We start from the raw sequence: 22,066 nt of genomic DNA, 5'->3' as shown, positions 1-22,066 counted from the left end.
TTGAAAAAGAAAAAAAAACATAAGTATTTGCATTAGAAAAGGAGAAGAAAATGTGAACCCAAAAACAAGAAATATGAACTTGGAGGAAGGAAAGGTGAGTAGTGGAGTCGCTCAAGAATCAATGCTGGGGCCGATTCTGTTCAATATATTTGTGAGCGACATTGGGTTAGAAGGTAAGGTTTGCATTTTTGTGGATGATGCCAAGATTTGTAACAGAATGGACACCCTGGAGGGAGTGGAAAACATGAAAAAAGATCTGTAAAAGTTAGAAGAATGGTCTAATGTTTGGCATTAAATTCAATGCAGGAAGTGCAAAGTGATGCACTTAAGGAGTAGAAATCCAAGGGAGCTGTATGTGTTAAGTGATGAGAGACTGATATGCATAGACAAAGAGGGGGGACCTTGGGGTGATAGTATCTGAGGATATGAAGGCAACAAAACAGTGTGACAAGGTGGTGGCCGTAGCTAGAAGGATGCTAGGCTGAATAGAGCAAGGTGTAACCAGCAGAAGAAAGGAGGTGTTGATTCCCCTGTACAAGTTGTTGGTGAGGCCCCACTTGGAGTATTGTGTTCAATTTTGGAGGCTGTATCTTGCTAAAGATGTAAGAAGACTTGAAGCGGTCCAGAGTAAGGCGACAAAATTGGTATTTATTTATTTGCTGCATTTGTATCCCACATTTTCCCACCTATTTGCAGGCTCAATGTGGCTTACATTATGTCGCAATGGTGATCACCATTAACGGAGTATGGGGCTTGCACCAAAAGACATATGAGAAGAAACTGGAAGACCTGAATATGTATACCCTAGAGGGACAGGGGACATAAGATACAGGTGTTTAAATACTTAAAAGGTATTAATATAGAAACAAATATTTTCTAGATAAGGGAACATGGTAAAACTAGAGGACTTGAATTGAGGTTGCGGGGTGGTAGACTTAGGAGTGATGTTAGAAAATTATTTTTCATGAAGAGGGTGGTTGATGCCTGGAATGCCTTCCCGAGGTAGGTGATAGAGAAAAAAAATGGTGGCAGAATTCAAAAAGGCATGGGTTGAACACAGAGGATCTCTAATTAGAAAATGAATGTTATTTAAAAAAAAGTGTAAAGGATTGCATATGTGTTTGCATGTCCAGTGGTACCGTGTTTCCCCGAAAATAAGACACTGTCTTATATTAATGTTTGCCCCCCAAAATGCACTAGATCTTATTTTCAGGGGCTGTCTTATTTTTCAGGGAAGCATCGGGGTTGGCCCGCCCGCCCTCCGTCGCTCCCGGAACTAACCTTAAATGCCTCCTTTCACCTTCGCAGCAAGCAGCAGCAGGGCAGGCCACTCCTTCCTTCCGTGTCCCACCCTTGCCTGACGTAACATCCGCGAGGGCGGGGCATGGAAGGAAGGTGAGATCTGCCCTGCTGCTGCTTGCTGTGAAGGTGAAAGGAGGCGTTTAAGGTTAGTTCCGGGAGCAATGGGGGGGGGGGGGCAGCGACCTCGGGTGGGGGGGGCGGCCGGGGGGCGGCCTTCTCTGGCTCTCGGCAGCCCTGCTTTCAAACAAAAATTTGCTAGGTCTTACTTTCGGGGGAGGCCTTATATCTACCAATTCAGGAGAACCTCTACTAGGTCTTATTTTCGGGGAAACATGGTACTTAGATGGCAACTCTGGCTGAAAGAACTAAGGCCGGTGCTGGGCTGGTTGTGTATGGTCTATATCCCTCATAAAGCGATCCAGTTTAGGATGGGCTGGAGTGGGCTTCGACAGAGACTCCGGTTCCAGGTATTTTGGATTTTCATTAAGATGGTTTGGCCAAGGAGCTGGCATTCATCTCATTGAGGTATAGACTTGTATTGTCCAATTTTAGAGAGCTAGTGAAGGGAAAGAGCTTGGGTTTGCATCTGGAAATGGTGTTTTTTTTCTGTGGGGTTGTAAAATACCTTTTATGGCTTTTAGCAAGGAAAAGGTCGTGTTTAGACTGGTTCTATCCTTGTTTCCCAAGCTGGTATTGTCCTTCCAGTTCTAGAAATTTTGAAAGCTCATTCTACAAGGGTTCAGTCTGATTCTTGGGCAGAGCACTCCTTAGTTCCTTTTTGGAAATCTATGCATTCTTTTGTCCGTCACTACAGTTGTCACGTCTGTGGCCGTGACCACCCTAATTCTTACCCTCTTTCTGGGAGTCAGTGGCTGTGCTGGCTTCTGCTTGTCTCTGTGTCTGGCTCTGTCTTAGTTTCTCTCTGGCTCTGTGTCCTGATTGCCTTGCTGGACCTCACCTGTGTGGGCTATGCCTCTTCCAAGATGGCTGCCGACTCCTCTATGCCAGTATCCAAGATGGCTCCCGCTGTTCCTTCCTGTGGGCTGACTTCTCTGTGTGTCAAGCCTCTGGAGGCAAGGAGATTGCTGCAGCTGTGCCTCTGGTGTTGAAAGGCTTTATTAATCACTTAGAGCCTGCAGCCCTTGCCTTTGCATTTCGTCTAAGGGCCCTGGTATGTAGAGTGCTCTGTACACTGCTACATTGTTTGCTCTGTGTGAGTTTCTATGTTTGACTTGTTAGCTTGGGCACAGCTTTGCTTGTTAGCCTGTGTACAGCTTTACTAGTTCTTCTGAGATTGCTCTGTGTATGTTTCTAGCGTATGACTTGTTAGCTTGGGCACAGCTTGGCTTGTTAGCCTGTGTACAGCTTTACTAGTTCTCCTGAGTTTGCTCTGTGCATGTTTCTAGTATATGACCTGTTAGCTTGGGCATAGCTTTCCTGTTAACTTGTGTACAGTCTCCTGGTCTTCTCGTGTTTAGCCTTCTGGTTTTTCCCGTGTGTGTTTTCTTTTGCTTCTGGGGTTTCTGCCCTTGTTCTGTCTGTTGCCAGTACCCTGTGATACTGGAGCTGCTGCCATAGTTTTGCTCCTTGTCCTGATCTTTGCTTTGAACCTGACTACAGCTTTGCTAGCCGCCTGCCCAGAGACTTTGTTTTGACCCTGACTGCTGCTTTGCTAGCCGCCTGCCCAGTGACCTTTGCTTTGAACCTGACTACTGCTTTGCTAGCCGCCTGCCCAGAGACTTTGATTGGACCCTGACTGCTGCTTTGCTAGCCGCCTGCCCAGTGACTGTGTTTTGAACCTGACTACTGCTTTGCTAGCCGCCTGCCCAGTGACCTTTGCTTTGAACCTGACTACTGCTTTGCTAGCCGCCTGCCCAGTGACCTTTGCTTTGAACCTGACTACTGCTTTGCTAGCCGCCTGCCCAGAGACTTTGATTGGACCCTGACTGCTGCTTTGCTAGCCGCCTGCCCAGTGACTGTGTTTTGAACCTGACTACTGCTTTGCTAGCCGCCTGCCCAGAGACTTTGCTTTGACCCTGACTTCTGCTTTGCCAGCCGCCCGCCCTGAGACTTGCTTTGAACCTGCCTACTGCTGGAACCCGGACATTCCCTGCCTGTCTGCCTTGCTTTCGCCTAGGTGCCGGGGAGCACTGCTGTATCCTGATTCCTGCTGTTCCTGCTTGCAAGTTCCAGTTCCGGTTTTTCCTGTAAGCCCTGCCGGCTGCCCGAACCTGAGGGCTTAACCCTCGGGGAAAGGTGGCTAAGCGTAGGTGAAACCTAGGTCCTGTGTGTTCCAGTCCAGCGGGTTCCGGTCCTGTTGTTCCAGTCCAGTGGGTCCACTCCAGTGCGCACCCGTCCGGTGCGTTCCAGTCCTGGGTATTCCTGTGTAGAACTCCAGTTCGGGGTTCTGGTCCAGTCTTGTCTCGTCTCTACCTTGAAGGTGATCTTGCCTGCCACTGCCGCTCCACGGTAGTGGCCCAAGGACTCACGAACCCAGTGCTCCCGGGGAAGAAGCCTGACAGTATGCCAAGGTCCCCGAGAACGCGACACAGTTGCATGTTCAAGCTTGAATTGCTTAGGCCCTTAGGGCCATAGTGTTAGCAGCAGGTATTTCAGTGTTCCACTCTCACTAAGTATTGCTTTGGAACGTCTGAAGCATAAGGACTGGTCTGGTGGGATGATAAGGAAGGGTAAATTTAGTTTTTACCTGCTAATTTCTTTCCTTGAGTCCCTCTAGACCAGTCCAGAACCCACCAGTTTGCTTTTTTTATCTCCTGAAGTGTAAAGATTTTGATTTTTCGCTAGTTTTTCATTCCTGTTGGATCTTTGGTGTGGAGTGCTTTATCTTCATTAGTGGTCTCTGTTGAGTGGTTTGTTAGTTTCTAGGATAGCTTTTTCCTTTTACTTGCCTTTGCTCCTCTTTTGTTATCATAAAAATCTGACAACAGAACCCAGTAGTTCTCAGTGCCCACCTGCTGGCAGAACAGCACAAACCCAAGCAACTGGACAGGTCTGGAAAAACTCAAGGAAATAAAATTAGCAGGTAAGAACTAATTTACTGTTTCTTGATTTTTTTTTTTTTTTTTTTTTTGAGATTTGGTTTTCTTTTATTTATTTTGCCTTGGTCCTGTCTCTTGCCCCCCCCCCCTTCTTCCTTTCAATATGTTTTCTTTTTTTGTTTTTGTTACTTTTCTTTCTGTATTACTTCCATTTGGACAATTGTAACTGGAGAGAAGGGTTTTGCATAATAGTTTAATTGTTTTCTGCAAAGGTAACATTTATATAATTTGGAAGAAAAACCTACTATACCAGGTTGTCATGCTGTTTGTTCTGTCTTTTTTTTTCAGTCATGGTGGAACAGGATGTCCAACCAGTTCCGCAAACTCAAACTGACACAGACGTTGCGTCATGGGTTTTCAGCCAGTCGACTGGTACCCTTTACAGATGAGCCAGATGTGTCCTTGGATTCCACAGTGAGTGCCTCTTCCCAGAGTGAGGTCACTAATTCAGGAAACCATGAAATGGGGACAGCATGGGCCACGAAAAGCAAGGATAGTGGTATGCAGATTTCTTACTGGTCGAAAATACTTTGGAAGTTGAATTTGGGTTACATTAATAAGGGCTTTTTGCTCTTGCTCTTGGGAGCTTGACCCTTAGCTGTAGAATCCCAAGACTACCACTAGGAGTTACAGGTACCAGTTGGGACCGGAGCACATGATGGATCAGCAGCAACTGGTGATCATTTCAACTTCCCCTCTAGACCACCATGAATGGCTCTAGTAGGTGCTTGAGATCTTGACCGCAAGGAGGTCTGGACTGGCAAGAGGGAAATTCTTCCTGGTGGTGGATCGTATGGGGGAGGGGCATGGAGTGCATAACTATTGAAATCAACAGTTTTAAAAAGCTGTTCCTATGCCCAGTTGGGGGATGCTCTTTTTTCCTACACAAAACAAAAAGTCCTCTGCTATATTGTTGTGGGACTAACAAATTTCTCTCTGTCAGTATGTTAATAATACTTCATAGGTATGCCATCTTACCATGTCCCAGTATGAATTTTAATATGATCCTGTCCCAAAAAAGTATCCAGAAGTATCTTTAAGAGTTAACAACTTATATAGTGCCAAAACCCACTGCCACTAACATTTGAGTGCCACTCCAATGGCTTCTAATTGGCTAAAGTGCGAGAGGATATCACATCCCTTGAAGGGCAGGTCCTAGCTATAGGGTCGCATCCTGCCTGTCCAAGGTGATCTCTTTCCAAGGCAACATAGAGGCTGACAGACTGGAGATAGACTTCTCTACTGTGTCCCTTTTGGTTTCCTCTTTATACCTCTCTTCTGTCTCAGCTCCTCCAAATTCTCTGAGAACCAGGAGTTCTTTGCACACATATTTATTTATTTACGGTATCTTGATGGACTGCAAAATAGGCCAAAACATGGCAACTGTATGGTTAACAAAACAAAATAAAAAATCAGCAGTGGGAAAGAGAGACAGGAATGAGAACATAGGTTGGGAAGAAAGAGGGAAGGTCAAACAGAGGGGGGGTGCCTGAAGTCCCCCTGGAAAAGATGGGTTTTGAATAATGACTTGAATTTAGAAAAGGAGGACTGTAGCACCTCTGGTTAAATCCCTGTATGGTCTAACATGAGTCCACTATGCCCCTATCCCTCTCCACCTTCCTTTTGCACTATCCAGACGGTTCTGATCGAAGTGAGAAGGGCATACTAAAAAAGCACTTATTTCTATTTGATTCCCAAAAAACCTGCAAAGGGCTAGGCAAGACAAAACGATGATCCTTTAAGGATCATAGATGACTGGTAGGGACATAAGGGATTGTTAATTTACCTAAATAGTCGGGAATACCTGTATGGAGGACCTTCTACATTAACAAGATGAATTCAGCAGCCAGTGTGACTTCATAAGCAGTGGGGTGATTTGATCTCGCCACTAAGTATATTGGAGAACCCATACTGCTGTGTTTTGTAGAGTTTGGAGTCTGTTTCTGATTTGGGCATACCAGCATAGACTACATTGCAACATTCCAGACGTGATCCAATAAGGGTATGCAGAAAAGAATAATTTGAATAGCTATGGATGGATCTTTAATTTAGTAAGGCCATGAAGCCTGATTTGAGCACCAAAGACTCTTGCACTGAAAATTAGTTTGGAGAGTTTGGAGTCCAAGATATCTACACTAACCCTTAGGGAGCAATGGAAACATGTGGAATAGTGCACCTGGTCAGAGGAAAACCTGAAGCTAATGCTTTGCTATCTGAGTGGTCTTAGTATGTGTGGGTTACTTTCCTTTTTATAATGGCATTCTTTCCTTAATACTTTATCTTTTATATTGTATATCACCTTGATTTGCTGTGTAAAAAAGACTATTTTAGCAAATCCAAATAAACATAAGCATAAAATACGTTGTAGGTTTAAAAACTAGCATCTTTATTTTTGTAAAGGTCTCATATGCAAGGGTGTAGTCAGGAGGGCCAGGTCCCACCCAGCGACAGCATACCCTTACTCTATCTGGTGTTGATCCCCAAGCCCTGGCAGCTGAAGACCTTCTCCAGGCCTCTGAAGGCACCCAGCGGCCCAGAACCCCATGCCACCAAGGTCTGTAATTGGTTCTGTTCTTGAGCCCAAGCTGGCACCTAGTGCACACTCACTTCTTATGTCTCTGTGAAAACTGAGCATGCACAGAGTATGTCTCAGGTTCAGGAGCACAGCCACCAAGCTGACTGAAGAGCTTGGTGGCATGGCATTCTGGGCTTCTTGGGTGCCTTTGGAGAACTGTAGGAAGTGTTCAGCTGGTGGAGCTGCTGTTCAGGTATTTACATTATGAGTGGGGTAAGAACGGGCAAAGAAAGCATGCCCACCCATTCTCACCCAGAATTTGCAGTCTGGCTATGCTATTGCTCATATGTAATCAACTATTTTAAGTTTAATACTAATTTCATCAACATTCCATAATCCCATAAGATGCATTTTTTTTCCAGAGGCAATATTTGACTTAATAGGTATTTCTCTGTTTAATCCACAGTACAGACAGAATGCAAGCAATGAACTTCTGCATATAAATAAAACATAAACAGAAATAACTTTTATAATAATCTTTATTTTTTTGTTAGTCTAGTATTCATATATCCACTGTAAAGTGGATTGCTTGTCTTGGTCTGTTGGTATAGAAAATTCTGCTTTTATAAGTAGTTTGCCATAGCCTTAGAACAGAAGAAATTGATTACATATGTAATCAACTATTTTAAGTTTAATACTAATTTCATCAACATTCCATAATCCCATAAGATGCATTTTTTTTCCAGAGGCAATATTTGACTTAATAGGTATTTCTCTGTTTAATCCACAGTACAGACAGAATGCAAGCAATGAACTTCTGCATATAAATAAAACATAAACAGAAATAACTTTTATAATAATCTTTATTTTTTTGTTAGTCTAGTATTCATATATCCACTGTAAAGTGGATTGCTTGTCTTGGTCTGTTGGTATAGAAAATTCTGCTTTTATAAGTAGTTTGCCATAGCCTTAGAACAGAAGAAATTGATTTGATTATTGGAGTTAGGAAAAATATAGCTATTGTCCTTAATACTTTGCTTTCTGTTACAGTGCTATAGCATTTCAGTGATACAACATTCTGTATGAAAATGCAAGTTCAAATGTCTGCCATGGTGATCATGTTGTGTTCTACATTTGAAAGAGAAAGAAAATGATTGAATTATTTGTAAGGTTTAAGAAAGGCCAGTCTACAAAGAACTAGGTGAAAATAATAATAGAATGCTGAGGAAACAGAAGAAGAGAGATGTTTGAAGCTGTTAGGATGGGCTTGGAAATGGAAAGGATCTGAAGGCTGGATTTCTCCAGACTTTCCTGAAAGGAGGAGCAGAATGCTTTATTTTCAGCAGTGAAGAGTCTATATGAGTGCTAGAGAGGCATGCTCTAAATTTGTAGTTGGAGCAGGGGGTAAGGGCAGCAAAGTTTTTAGAAGAGTAATCTTGCATAGGATTTTAAAAACCTACAGGACATTGATGCATTGCAGGAAAGAAGCCAGTAAAGAGCTCTTTAACTTGGAGAAATGTTTGATGTAAACATTTCTGTGTTTAGCATCGTACTACACACACGTTATTTCTATTTAATCTTTATATATAAGTAAGGAGATAATTTCTAAAGGATAACTTGAAGCAGGAGAAATACAAATGAAATATAAATATTTCTTCTTCTACAGGACTGGGCAGCATTAAAACAGAAACAGATGATGGATTGTTGACAACCATGGTACGTCAGGTTTAAAAAATAAAAGTGTATGTTGAAATGAACAGAATGGATTATAATGCAATGTGGCCATGAGCTTTCTTTTTACAGGATCTGTATTATGAAGATACATTTTAAAAAGAGGTCCTAGGCTTGTACTGTGGAGATAAGGTAGATAAATTAAACTGATATCGTTTCTTAGACTGGGCTGTTCTGGGAATCAATGTGACTTTTACAATTATAGAAGCAAGGCTTGTACTGAAGGTTAACTAGAAGATGGCAGGAATTGAGTAATGCAAGAGACACTGTGATTGCTCTTCATGCACTTTTGTTTTCACTATTTTATTTAATAATACATAAGAGGCGTTGAAGTTGGGCTTTTGAAACCATTTTTAAAGTTAAAAATCTGAAGACTAGTGCAAATAGACACCTGAGCATTCATGTCTTGATACGCTTCCATGATGAAGCTTTAGTGGACATGTATTAAAAAGGATGCTGTCTCTGGTTATGTGTTCTGCTCCAAAGGGATATTGTGAAGATTGTTTTGACAGCTCTACAGGAGGAAGTCATGGAGATCACTCAAGTATGATTGATTGAATTCAGGACTTATGATTGCAGTTTTCCATGAACTAGGTTTCTTACTCAGGAGTGTTGCTGCAATGATCAGATTTAAATCCATTAGACGAGGAGAGAACATAAACTGAGGGAAAATGTCTTTGGGTAACTGTGAATGAAGTTTCATGGTGCTGGGATTCCAGGTCTCTTTTCAACTGAGCTGAAAATACAAAGGAGAAGAAAAGCACTGTTAGAAAGAAAGAGAGAGAAAGAAAGATAGATCATGGAATTTATTTATGTTTAAATCTGTTTATTGGAGGATCACGTGATGCAGTGAGCAGGGAAGCAGCTTGAGCTGTAGCTCCGGGATAACCGGCCCTGTACATGCCTCCAGAATGCAATTTTACAGCATAAAATCTTTCCCCAGTGCCAGATATCGACGTGGCCTCTTAATGGACAAATTTATTGAGAAAACCACCCCGGCGATGGCACAGAAAACAACTAGAAGAGACAAACTCAAAACAGGGAGTGGGGATCTCAAGATGGTGGAGTCCCCGATTCCCGCGGCGCTCACTTTCACCGAAGAGCAACTTGCACAACTCACTGAAGCGGTGACCAAAGCATTCGAACAACGTTGGGAGGCACTTACCTCGACGTTAGAAAGTTTGCAGACTGGATTGGATGGAGCGGCAATTTGGATAGGAGATCTGGAGACCCGAGTAGCCGCCCTGGAGGATGACTCGCAAGAGCAGGCCCCAGATGTTGCGCGCCTTGCCGCTCAGGTAGCGGACCTAGAATCTAAGCTTGAGGACTTGCAAAATCGCTCCAGACGTAACAACATAAGAATAGTGGGCCTGGCGGAACGTGTCCCAGATCAGAACCTGACGGCATGGTTGGAACATTGGCTGGCGAAAGAAGTACCATTATCGGACTCTATGGGCTGGTGGTGGTGGAGAGGGCGCACCGCATGAGACGGAAAACTGAAAACCGAAGTCGTCCTAGAGTGGTAATAGCAAAAATTCTTAATTACAAACATAAAATGGAAATATTGCAGGGATTCCACTTAGAGAATATCTACAGTATGAAGGCCAGAAAGTGTTAATCTTTCAAGACTTCTCCCAAGCGGTGCAAGAGCAACGCCGCCAATCCCATCCACTTTATACGACGCTGGTACACAGATAAAATTTATGCTGGCATATCCAGGGAACCTGGCACAGTTTTAAATCTGTGACAGAAGCGAAGGCATTCCTAACAGAAGGAGGACATTTGGACAGATCTGATAACAGTTAATTCTCTGGTAATGTTTATTTGATAACATGGGAATAAGGATGTAAGAGGGACATAGAGGATAGAGATGAATACCAAATCAGGACGTATAGGGCCGGGGTTCCTTAGCATCAGTACTGATCTCACATTTTCACGGGCATCTATCCTCATCCTTCTCGATCTATCTGCTGCTTTTCATACTGTTGATCACAGCCTACTCCTTGATACGCTGTCCTCATTTGGATTTCAGGGCTCTGTTCTTTCCTGGTTTTCTTCTTATCTCTCCCAGCGTACCTTTAGTGTATACTCTAGTGGATCCTCCTCTACTTCTATCCCACTGTCAGTTGGTGTACCTCAGGGATCTGTCCTGGGACCTCTTCTTTTCTCCATCTAGACTTCTTCCCTTGGTACACTGATCTCATCCCATGGTTTTCAGTATCATCTTTATGCTGATGACTCCCAGGTCTACCTCTCCACACCAGAAATCTCAGCTGAAATCCAGGCCAAAGTAGCAGCCTGCCTGTCTGACATTGCTGCCTGGATGTCTCAGCGCCATCTGAAACTAAACATGACCAAGACTGAGCTTCTCATCTTTCCCCCTAAACCAACCTCTCCTCCTCCCCCATTCTCTATTTCTGTGGATAACACTCTCATCCTTCCTGTCTCATCAGCTCGTAACCTTGGGGTCATCTTCGACTCCTCCCTCTCCTTCTCTGCACATATTCAGTAGACTGCTAAAACCTGCCATTTCTTTCTCTATAATATCAGCAAAATTCGCCCTTTCCTTTCTGAGCACACTACCAGAACCCTCATCCACACTCTTATCACCTCTCGCTTAGACTATTGCAACTTGCTTCTCACAGGCCTCCCACTTAGCCATCTCTCTCCTCTTCAGTCAGTTCAAAATTCTGCTGCACGACTAATATTCCGCCAGTGTCATTATGCTCATATTAGCCCTCTCCTCAAGTCACTTCACTGGTTTCCTATCTGTTTCCGCATACAGTTCAAACTCCTCTTATTTACCTATAAGTGCATTCACTCTGCAGCTCCTCAGTACCTCTCCACTCTCATCTCTCCCTACATTCCTCCCCAGGAACTCCGTTCACTGGGTAAATCTCTCTTATCTGCTCCCTTCTCTCCACTGCTAACTCCAGACTCCGTTCCTTTTATCTTGCTGCACCATATGCCTGGCAATAGACTTCCTGAGCCAGTACGTTAAGCTCCATCTCTGGCCGTCTTCAAATCTAAGCTAAAAGCCCACCTTTTAGATGCTGCTTTTAACTCCTAGCCCTTATTCACTTGTTCAGAACCCTTATTTTATCATCCTCACTTTGTTTTAACTTTTTTATTGATGTCACGGTATACAACATTTAAATATCAATAAGCATGTACTTAATACAAATCTATGCATTCTTTAACAAAACATTTGAATAAAGTGTTATCAAACTTTTGCTTTAATTTCCCCCCTCCCCCCGTCCCCACTCCTTACATAGCTCTTCGATTAGTGCCCATCTTTGCTCCCTATGGGCGAACATGAAGTCCAATCTCAATGGCACATTGATTTACAGCAACACATTTAGTCTAACCCTGAACCTTCTTTTCCAAGGCTTCATGGTTGTCTGTGTCCCCCCATTTTGGTTTTAGACAATTTATCGCTGTTACAGTCCACATTATTTCCTTGTACTTCAAACACACCCAATGTTAGAACTTTGAATCCCCTGTCCGGTCTTAAGTGTCATTTTAAGATCCTCCCCTCTCTATACGCCCCTAACCCCCCCCTATACTCTCCTTTGTGGGTTGCTCCATGGGCATCAATATGAACTCAATTCTTACAATCATAATTTATTAAGGATTAGGCTTCTACCTCGCTGCATGAGTTTGGCTATATAGGGACTCCAAATCTTAAGAAATCGAGCTTTTCATTTAAAGGAGCCTCTGGCCTCCTGCGCTTCCCAAGTCAGAAGCTGGTGTGCTTGGTTGCGTCAATGCTAGAACTCGGGACTATCTGGTACAGTCCATTTTTGCAAGATACACTTCCATGCTAGCAGACATAGCTTTCTACACAGCATGATTTCATCCGCTTTTAGCCCCCTGAATGAACCCGGGCAGTCCAACATCACCTGCTTGGGAGTGCCATGTACTTGACTCGGCATCAGCAGGGAGAGAAAAGCCACCACCCGCCTCCAAAAAGATCTTATAACACCACAATCCCATAGCCCATGGTATAGCGTATTATCAGATGATTTACATTTCATGCAGGTAGGTGAATCAATTCCCCCCGCTCTAAACAACTGAACCTGTGAGAAATATGCTCTATGTATAACTCGATATGCACACTCTCTGTAACTCGCCCCACTAACTACTTGTGAAATGCCTTTGAGGTGAGCTGCAATATCCCAGGAGGCAAGATCACATCCCACATCTGCTTCCCATCTCCGTCTGAGCTGTGTCAAATCTTTACCAGGCGTCAAAGACCATATTTTCTTCTGGAGACTGGAGATAGAGGGAGCCTCTTCTGAGGTATCCTCGAACAGTTTCTGAATTTTCTCACCCAATTTATAATTAAGAGCCGCCTTGTCTAATGAGCTTATATAATGCTTCAATTGACAATAGGCAAAAGTGTCTCCCCAACCTAGTGACTCTTGAGGGATCAGCTGTTCTAATGGTCTAATCTCGCCTGTCCGATCCACCACTGTCCCCAGGTTAGTGAGTCCGTGCTGCGTCCATCGTTTAAACACTGAATTCCCGGTCCCAGGTAGAAACTTCAGATTCCCCTGAATAGTTAGTAGTTCTGTCACTTGCGGGTCGCCTCCCAAGTGTTTCCCCAAGAATCTCCAGGCCTCCTGTAAGGGTCCCAGGAGTACCGAACTTCTTATCGCCTGTGGCAAAGAGGATCTATCTCCCTGCAGTAAAGAAATCAATTGGAATGGACTAAAAAAAATTTTCTCTAGTTCTATGGGTGTGTGGTAACCTGAAGAACATACCCAATCTCGTACATGTCTCAATAAGCATGCAATGTTATAGTATTTAATATTAGGTAGGCCCAATCCTCCTTGGCTCCAACCTCCCAGTAACAACGGCATACAAATTTTTGCTTTCTTATACGCCCAGCAAAATTTCATAATTAAACGATAAAACACTCTATCTTTTACTAGTAATCGCAGTGGCAACGTTTGCAGCGCATATAGCCACCTTGGGAGAATTACCATGCGAATTAAGCACATGCGCCCGGACAGTGACAATGTCAAAGTTCTCCAAGCCTCCAGTTGTTGTTTTGTCTTATCCATCAGCCGTTGGATATTAATTCTATATAATGCCTCAGTCCGGGCTGGTAGAAGGATACCCAAATAGCAAAATGATTCCTCCACCCATCTCAGTGGGAACTGTCCCGGCCATGCTCTTCGGGTTTCAGCAGTAATAGCTAGCGCTTCAGACTTGTCATAATTTAACTTAAGGCCTGAGTATGCCCCAAATTCTTTGAATATCTCTAACAGGAAACCTAACGTTTCCCAGGGCTTCGTGAGCATTATTAGCAAGTCGTCGGCAAAGGCCGCCACCTTAAATTCCTGATTCCCAAACCGAACTCCTCTGATAGCTGAGCATGAGCAAATATCATGGATCAGAGGATCCATGTACAAAGCGAAAAGTAAAGGTGATAGTGGACAGCCCTGCCCGGTCCCTCGACGGATTTCAAACTCTTCCGAATATAGCCCATTCACCCACATCCTGGCTCGGGGTGACGAGTACAGTGCTGTAACCGCCCTTACAAACCATCCCTGAAACCCATATTTATCTAAGGTTGTAAGTAAAAAAGGCCACTCCACCCGATCGAACGCCTTTTCAGCGTCGAAACTAATCATAATAGCTGGTTCACTAGTAGTCTCCAATCTTTCCAGAGAGGCCAATATGTTTCTCAAAGTACACGCGACCGACCGCCCGCCCCTGGACAAAACCCATTTGTGCTTCATGAATGATACCTGGAAGCACTCGTCTCAACCTGTTAGCAAGTATTTTAGCAAAAAGTTTTACCTCCTGGTTAAGGAGGGAAATTGGCCTGTATGATGACACCAAAGTGGGGTCTCTCTGTTGTTTAGGCAGTACTATAATCTGAGCCAAATTAAGATGTTCTGGTAACCGACCACATTCCACCCAGGCGTTAAATGCGCTTGCTAAAGACGGGACTATGGGCTCCCCCAACAATTTGTAGAATTCTATTTTAAGTCCATCTGGGCCCAGGGCTTTGCCCAACTTACTGTTTCCGATAGCCGAGCTCACCTCATCACCACTGATAGGGGCATTCAACAACCTGCAGTCTGTTGGTTTGATGCCAGGGATTGTGATATTTTCTAAAAATAGCTCATCATCCTCACTTTAATATTCCCTTATCTCTTGTTTGTCCTAATTAGATTGTAAGCTCTGTCGAGCAGGGACTGTCTCTTCATGTTCAAGTGTACAGCACTGCGTACATCTAGTAGCGCTTTAGAAATGATAAGTAGCAGTAGCATTGTTGCGTGTGAGGATGGCAAAGGGAAGCTTAGGGGAAGGGGGATAATGGGGTCAGGGATAAGGGAAGGGGAAGGGGGGGTCAGGAGGGGGTGGGAGGGATGAGAACATATTAAGGAATGAGCCGGTGCTCTCTGACATGCAGGATGATAATAATAGGGGAAGAGGTCTCCAAATTGCCCTAGCTGTGGGAAAGCATAGTCCATTGAGAAGGAGACGAGACTCCCTCAAGGAAAAAAAGCGCTTGTTTAGGAAAAGAACGCGAATGAGGAAAGACCCTAACTGGCTTAGGTGATGCCAATCCGCATAGCAACTTGGAATGTGGGAGGTATCTCATCCCCTATTAAACATGTTAAGATATTGACGGCTCTGCATAGACATAAAATAGACATGGCATGTCTGCAGGAAACCCGCCTAACTGACTTAGAACATCAGAAATTGCAAAGGGCTTGGGTAGGAGAGGTTTTTGCTGGATCTTCGCAGGGGAGGAAAGGTGGGGTGGCAGTCTTGTTTAGGAAAGGTTTGTCATATCGGGCTTCCCTGGTAACTAAGGGTACACACGAGAATTACTTATTGCTTCATATTTGGCTGCAAGGAATAGAAATTTATTTGCTAGTAGTATATGAACCCAATAAACAAGGCCCTGAATTTTATCAATCTATTTTACAGACATGTCTCCAAAAGAAAGGGACTCCATTGATACTGGTGGGGGATTTCAACTTAACTATGGATCCTGGGCAAGACTGCACAAACCCTACCTCTCAACATTACACTGGGTATAGAGTAAATACACTCCCTTTAATAACGCAAATTTTAAATTTAGTAGATTAATGGCGGCCCTGCACCCTACAGAGAAAGACTATACACACAGAACCAGAGTCCACAGGAAGCAAGCCAGAGTAGATTACATTTTGATAACTCGATCACTCTTTCCTAAAGTACACGTGGCAGAAATAGGTCCAGAGGAGATCTCCGACCACGCTCTGGTGTGGATAGACATGGAAACAACAGTAGATGAGAGTGGGGGGTCAAACTGACGGTTCCCAGCTTATTTGTATGGTGATTTATCCTTTCAAAAATATATAAACGGGAGGTGGAATGAGTATATGCTCAATAACGCAGGACACGTGGACCAACCTTCACTGTTTTGGTCAGCCTCTAAGGCTGTGTTAAGGGGAGACATCATTGTGTTTGTCAGCGCGCGGAAAATGAGCACGGCTGCTAGTATCCTACTCCTAGAGATTCAACTGAAAAAAACCCCAAAACAAAAATACATAGGGTACCCATTTAGAGTCACACTCGAAAACTTGAAAGCAACACAAATAGCACTTAACACACTCTTTATTATATAAGAAGTACAGGCTGCACAGATATGGGAGCCGCCCAGGACGTCTGATAGCTCGAGTGATAAAAACATGGGGAGGCTCAAGAGCGATAAATGCCTTAAAAGACAGTTCGGGCACAGTAACAAATAACCCCCCAAAAATTGCACAAATACTCACCTCATATTTTGCCTCTCTATATACACAAGAGAAGATGACAAAGCAGCAAGACCTTCCAGCATATCTAGTGTAGGCTCAGCTTCCCAGGCTGACCATGCAAGAGCTGAGGGTCCTGAACGGCCCACTGACCTTGAAAGAATTACAGATGGCAATAAAGCTGTTAAAGTTGCACTCTGCCCGGAGGCCGGACAGGTTCTCGGGGGAATACTATAAGTTACTACCACTGAAAGCAGGAGGAGCTTTGCTGACGTACTTTGAAGACATTATAGAGAGAGGTTCCTTTCTCCGCTATGCTAATACAGCGACTATAACTTTGATACCTAAGCCAGGTAAACCTAAAGAAAAGGCAGAGTCATATAGACCGATTTCGCTCTTAAATGTAGACACAAAGTTAATAGCCAAAATTTTAGCAGAGTGTTTGGCCCCAATTTTACCTAGACTAATTGAGCCGGAGCAGGTTGGGTTTGTCAAAAATCGTCACTCGGTTCTAAACGTTAGACGACTATTACTGGCTATGGCTAAATGTTAAGAAGATAAAGAACCTGCCATGCTGTTAAGCCTAGACGCTGAAAAGGCCTTTGATAAGGTTAATTGGGAATACTTGTTCTAAAAGTTGGAATATATGGGATTTCAAGGTTGGTTTCAGAAGGCAGTACAAGTTCTCTATAATCACCCAAAGGCCGCTCTCATAGTTAATGGTATTAAAGACAGGGAGATTGTCATTGAACGTGGGACGTGTCAGGGTTGTCTGCTGTCGCCCATGTTATTTGTGCTCTCCCTGGAACCCCTATTGCGGCATTTATATTTGACGGAGAGAGTGAGGGGTGTACGGGTAGCAGGGCAATAAATTAAAGTGCTGGCCTATGCTGTTGACCTGCTGGTGATAATGTCAGGTCCTCCCCGCCCATTTTCTTTCCAGTTTTCTATATTTCCTTTTCAAAAGAAGGGTAGATTGATTAAACCAAGGTGAAATTTTCTGGATTGGTTTGGATGTAGATTTGAGGGGAGCTATGTTATTTAAGACATTTTCACATAGGTCATCCGATTTAATCATGTAGTTGTTATTGTCTGCTGGAGGAAGGGCAGGATTGTTCAAGACGTTTGACCAGAAGGTTGTGGTATTTATTTTTTTCTCTCGATTTGTGAGGAATCGTAGTACTTTTATTTTTCATTGATTTAGTATTTTCCCTCCAATAGAGGGAGAACTCAAGTTTACTGTGATTTGACCAGGGAATTTGAGTCCAAGTATGGTTACTTTGATGAAAGTTGAGTGTTTTCATACCTTTCTCTGCTCCGGATATATGTTGAGTTGTGAAACCCTGAGAGTAGAGGCTATTTAATTGAGATGATAGCTTGCTGTTCTTAAAACAAAAGTCATGCTTTTGGCAGCAGACTAAATGTTTTGGGTTTTTTTTCAGCCTGATTTGGGTGACCATAAGTTCAAAGACCTCATAGGCAGTCGGTGGCCCAACTGTTTGGGGAGGCTAAAGCGGGTGGGGTTAGGGGTGGGGGCGGAGTTTACATCCATGATTGTCTGACAACACAAGAAAAAATAAATAAAAATAAAATAGTCGCAATACCTTTTATTAAATTTAGATATTAGATATGTATCATATGTCAAAGAATAAAGTGGTTGCTCAAAGCATATACTAACCACAATCGCTTAACTGCAAAACACTATGAACAACTTTGTGCAAAAACACACTCAGAACCTTACTGTACTATAAATATTACACTGGGCATACCCTAATTCACCAATAAACCACCTATACAGAAAATGCAGACCGTCAACAATATGAAACAAGGGATCATAATATCACAATTCTCATATAGAGCCATAAAGCACCATTTTAGGCTCTACACCCTTTCTGATGTTTTGGTGCCACCTCTGTAAGGCCAACACACAATCAAAACACTATACATAAACTTGTGCAAAAACACACTCATAACCTTACCAAACCATTGTGGATCTCAGCCAGTTTTCATACACGTCTGTCGCATGGTAGAAAAGGATCTCGCACAGGTAGCTGTGCCAACAGGAAGGGGTAAGTGCTAGTTTCAAAAGGTTTGTAAAATTTCAAGCACTTACCAACACTAAACCACATACATATCCATGGAGCAATTCAACATCAGATCCTCCAAAATATTCTAAAACTATGTCTGATGTTATGACAAACTAAAATTAAAGTGTTGATGTCATCTCAGTAAGGCCAACACACAATCCCTCACTTGTGCAAAAACACACTCAGAACCTTACTGTACCACACAGCACTAACTCCGAGGACTCAGAGCAACAATGTCATGCATGATAAGTCAGCACTGTAAATATTACACTGGGCGGACCCTAATACACCAATACACTACCCAATAAGAAAACAGAACAAACAGGACTGCAACAAGATCTCTACATTGATAATATATGCTAACAGAATAGCATATGCAAAACACAGACCGTCAACAATATGAAACAAGGGACCACAGATCAGTAATAGAGGTATGAAGGCAAAAAAACCTGAACTGGAAACCTCATGAAGTCAGACTCTGCATACAGCAATACTATAAATACAGAAACAAACCCAAAAGATCAGAATACTCATTTCCAAAAACTAATATAACAAAACAGCAAGGAAGACCTAGAAAGAGTCCCCCCATGCCTCTATCCTTCTCCCTATGATCAGAAATGTGCCCCGTGTCCCTATTCCCCCTCCCCGCCCCCCATGACCACAATTGTCCCTCTGTCTCTGTTACCCTAATCTCCTGCATGCCCTACTCTGGGGCCAGTATCGCTCCCTCTCAATTCCCACCATCCCTTCATATTACAGTATTTCTCCCTCCTGTGTCCAGTGTCTCCCCCTCCCCCATCTTTTTCATCCAGCATTGTTTCCCTTCCCCCAGTTGTCTCTCTACTCCTCACTCTCTATATCTCTCCCCTCCCCTACTCCTCCTGAATTCAGCACCTCTTCCTGTCTCTACTTCTCCCCTACTCTAGGGCCAGTAGCTGTCCCTCTCTCTTCCATTCCATCCAGCATCTTTCCCTGTCTCTTCTCCTCCTCTCCCAGTTCAGCCTCTTTGCCTGTTCCTTCCCCACTCATCAAAGCAGCACCTTTATATTTTCCTCCTCCTGCCTGTCCTCCTTCCCTACCCAGGACAATCAGAGCAGCACCTTAATCAGCTCTGGGCGGGATCTCTCCCAAAGGTTCAGTCAGTGAGCGCTCTTAAGTTCTGCTTCTTCCCTCTACCCTACTTTAGTCCTGCTCCTTCCCTTCTCCCCCTTCCAGTCTCTCCCTGTATTAGTCTCGCTCCTTTTCTTCTGCCCTTTCCAGTCTCTTCCTCTTAGTTTCACTTTTTCCCTCCCCTCCCCTCCCCTCCCCAAAGAAGCAGTTTGAATCGATATTTGCCTTGATGTCTTTCTACTGTGCTCTGCAATGATCATAGCAGGTCTGCCTTGGGAAGGGAACTCACTCGACCTTATTTCTGTGATGACGCGTCCCACCCTCACAGAAGCAGGAAGTTGCATCAGCTGACGCATGACACATCAGAGGAGGAAGGCTGAGTCCCTGAGGCAGGCCTGCTATAATTGCTAGAGTGGTGACTGTACAGTCCGTGGCGCTAGACTAGTTGAAGTTGGGATAAGAGAGAACAACAGGACGGGAGTCCCAGGGCCACTGTCACCCAGTGCAGAAACCCGAAGGTGGTGGTAACAGGTCCTGCGGGCTGCAGCAGCTAATTCTTCTTTCCTTTGCTGTGCTGCATGCATGGTGCTCCAGTACCCCAGCTACCTTTGGTGATGCTTGTCGGGTCTGCTTTGGTTAGGGGCTGAGCCTCCCCAAGCCTCTTATACCAGGCGCCTATGAAAGACCTGCTGTTGCTGCTCCTTAGTGATTGTTTTGTCTTCTCTTTCTTTTTGCAGCTGAGGAATGGTGCGCCATTTACCAAGCTTCCAAGTGATAAACTGAAAGCTGTAATCCCCCCTTTCTTGCCTCCATCAAACTTTGAACTGTGGAATTCTGACTGCTCTCAAATCAACAGAGGTGACAAGGTGGAGCAGAGAAGATCAGCAATTCGACAGGGGCCTGTGAAACCCTGTTTTAACAGCAGTGGAAATTCTGACATAGTAAGTGCTCATACCTTCATTGCCCCAGAACATGTGCTAAAACAGCCTGATCCAGCTAAATTATCAGTACTGTTTCAGGCTCACAAATTTTTTGTTTTTGTATTTTTTGCCAGCAAAGGTTGTATAATACATTACGTTGTGCACAATAAAGGCACTTCTTCTAGGTACGTTCCTAATGTGGTGCATCTTCAACGTAGTATAAATATTTTTTACTGGAAAATACAAACCAGCTTCATACATTCATATAGTAAACCAGCATGAAAACCTTATCTAAACATGCATCACATTAGCCCTCCAACCCTTTTCAAGAACAAGATCATTAGAACAACTGCTAATATTGAATATAGAAACAGAGAAACATGACGGCAGATAAAGGCCATATGACCCATCCAGTCTGCCCATCCTCTGTAACCCCCAATTCTACCTGTTCCTAAGCGATCCCACATGCTTATCCCATGCCTTTTAAGATTCTGGAACAGTCCTCGACTCCACCACCTCCACCAGGAAGCTATTCCACGCCTCCACCACCCTTTCTGTGAAATAATACTTCCTTAGGTTACTTATGCTCCTTTGGCCGCCTACAGATTACACTCTGCCATCTTGAACCTTCTTAGGTACCCACAGCTTCCCTTCCAACCCAATACCTCTATCCCCAATCTCCCCAACCCCAACAAGAAAACCTTCCCCCACCAAAGTTTGTACTATAAATGTAGCTCATTAAGTACCATACTACACACTTCAGGTGGTAAAATGTATATGCCTCCCAAGTGGTTAAATGGTTATGAATCTTTTTTTTCCGGTTCAGAGTAAGACGAGCATCTCAAGCCTCCAAAAACATCAGTGTGGGGAACATAATTCTTCAGTACCAATAAGTTTGTGGTTTATTCTCTGTCCATTACTACATCAGATAGTTCTTCCCCAACTGCACAGGCTTTATTAAACATCATACACCCACCCTTACCAAGATTCCCACATCTATCCATTTTCCCAAACAAGATGCTCCAGGGCAAGGGTAGATTTCCCCAACAGTCTGGAGGGAGAGCTGGTGAGGTAGAGAAAGCAAGGTTTATCTTTTGAACCTTGTTGTGAAAGAATTCAGCAAGGATCTGAGGAGATAATGAAGGGGGAGTTGGGGGAGGGGGCACCTTGAGAGAGTTCAATGTGGTGAAGAGAAGTCGAGGATTAGAGCCAAGAGAGTTGGTCAGTTGGATATAATAATCCTGTTTGGCACGTAAAAGAGCAGATTGGAAGGAGGTGAGCATGAACCTAAAGTGTAAGAAATCAGCAAGGGCCCGAGATTTCCGCCAGAGGCGTTCGGCGGAGCGGGTACAGGAACGTAGGTAGAAGTCAGCCAAGGTTGGGGTTTTGTACGCCTTACAGGGCGGGTCATCAAAGGTGCAAGAGTGTCTAAGGCAGAGGATAGAGTATTGTTGTAAGAAGAAACAGCCTCGTTGACAGACGTGGATGGTGCCACAGTAGAGAGGAGGTTTGAAACATGGGAGGATAGAGATGAAGGGTCAATATCGTGAAGATTCCTAGATAAATTAGATAGGATAGG

General features: G+C 43.8%; 1 protein-coding gene across 1 annotated transcript in view; it reads left to right on the top strand.

Annotated features, from left to right (window-relative positions):
* Nucleotides 1-22,066, top strand: part of ANKS6 (ankyrin repeat and sterile alpha motif domain containing 6) — a 204,779-nt gene that overhangs the window by 99,946 nt on the left and 82,767 nt on the right. The window contains exons 7-9 of the mRNA XM_030205050.1: nucleotides 4,650-4,860; nucleotides 8,543-8,592; nucleotides 20,305-20,508. Coding sequence (XP_030060910.1) covers nucleotides 4,650-4,860; nucleotides 8,543-8,592; nucleotides 20,305-20,508 — 465 coding nt within the window. The remainder of the gene's footprint in view (nucleotides 1-4,649; nucleotides 4,861-8,542; nucleotides 8,593-20,304; nucleotides 20,509-22,066) is intronic.

Source organism: Microcaecilia unicolor, chromosome 1 (genome assembly GCF_901765095.1).
Source record: "Microcaecilia unicolor chromosome 1, aMicUni1.1, whole genome shotgun sequence".
NCBI classification, from domain to species: Eukaryota; Metazoa; Chordata; class Amphibia; order Gymnophiona; family Siphonopidae; genus Microcaecilia; species Microcaecilia unicolor.
Note: the sequence above shows the minus strand (reverse complement) of the source record. Positions and strands in the feature narration are given on the sequence as shown.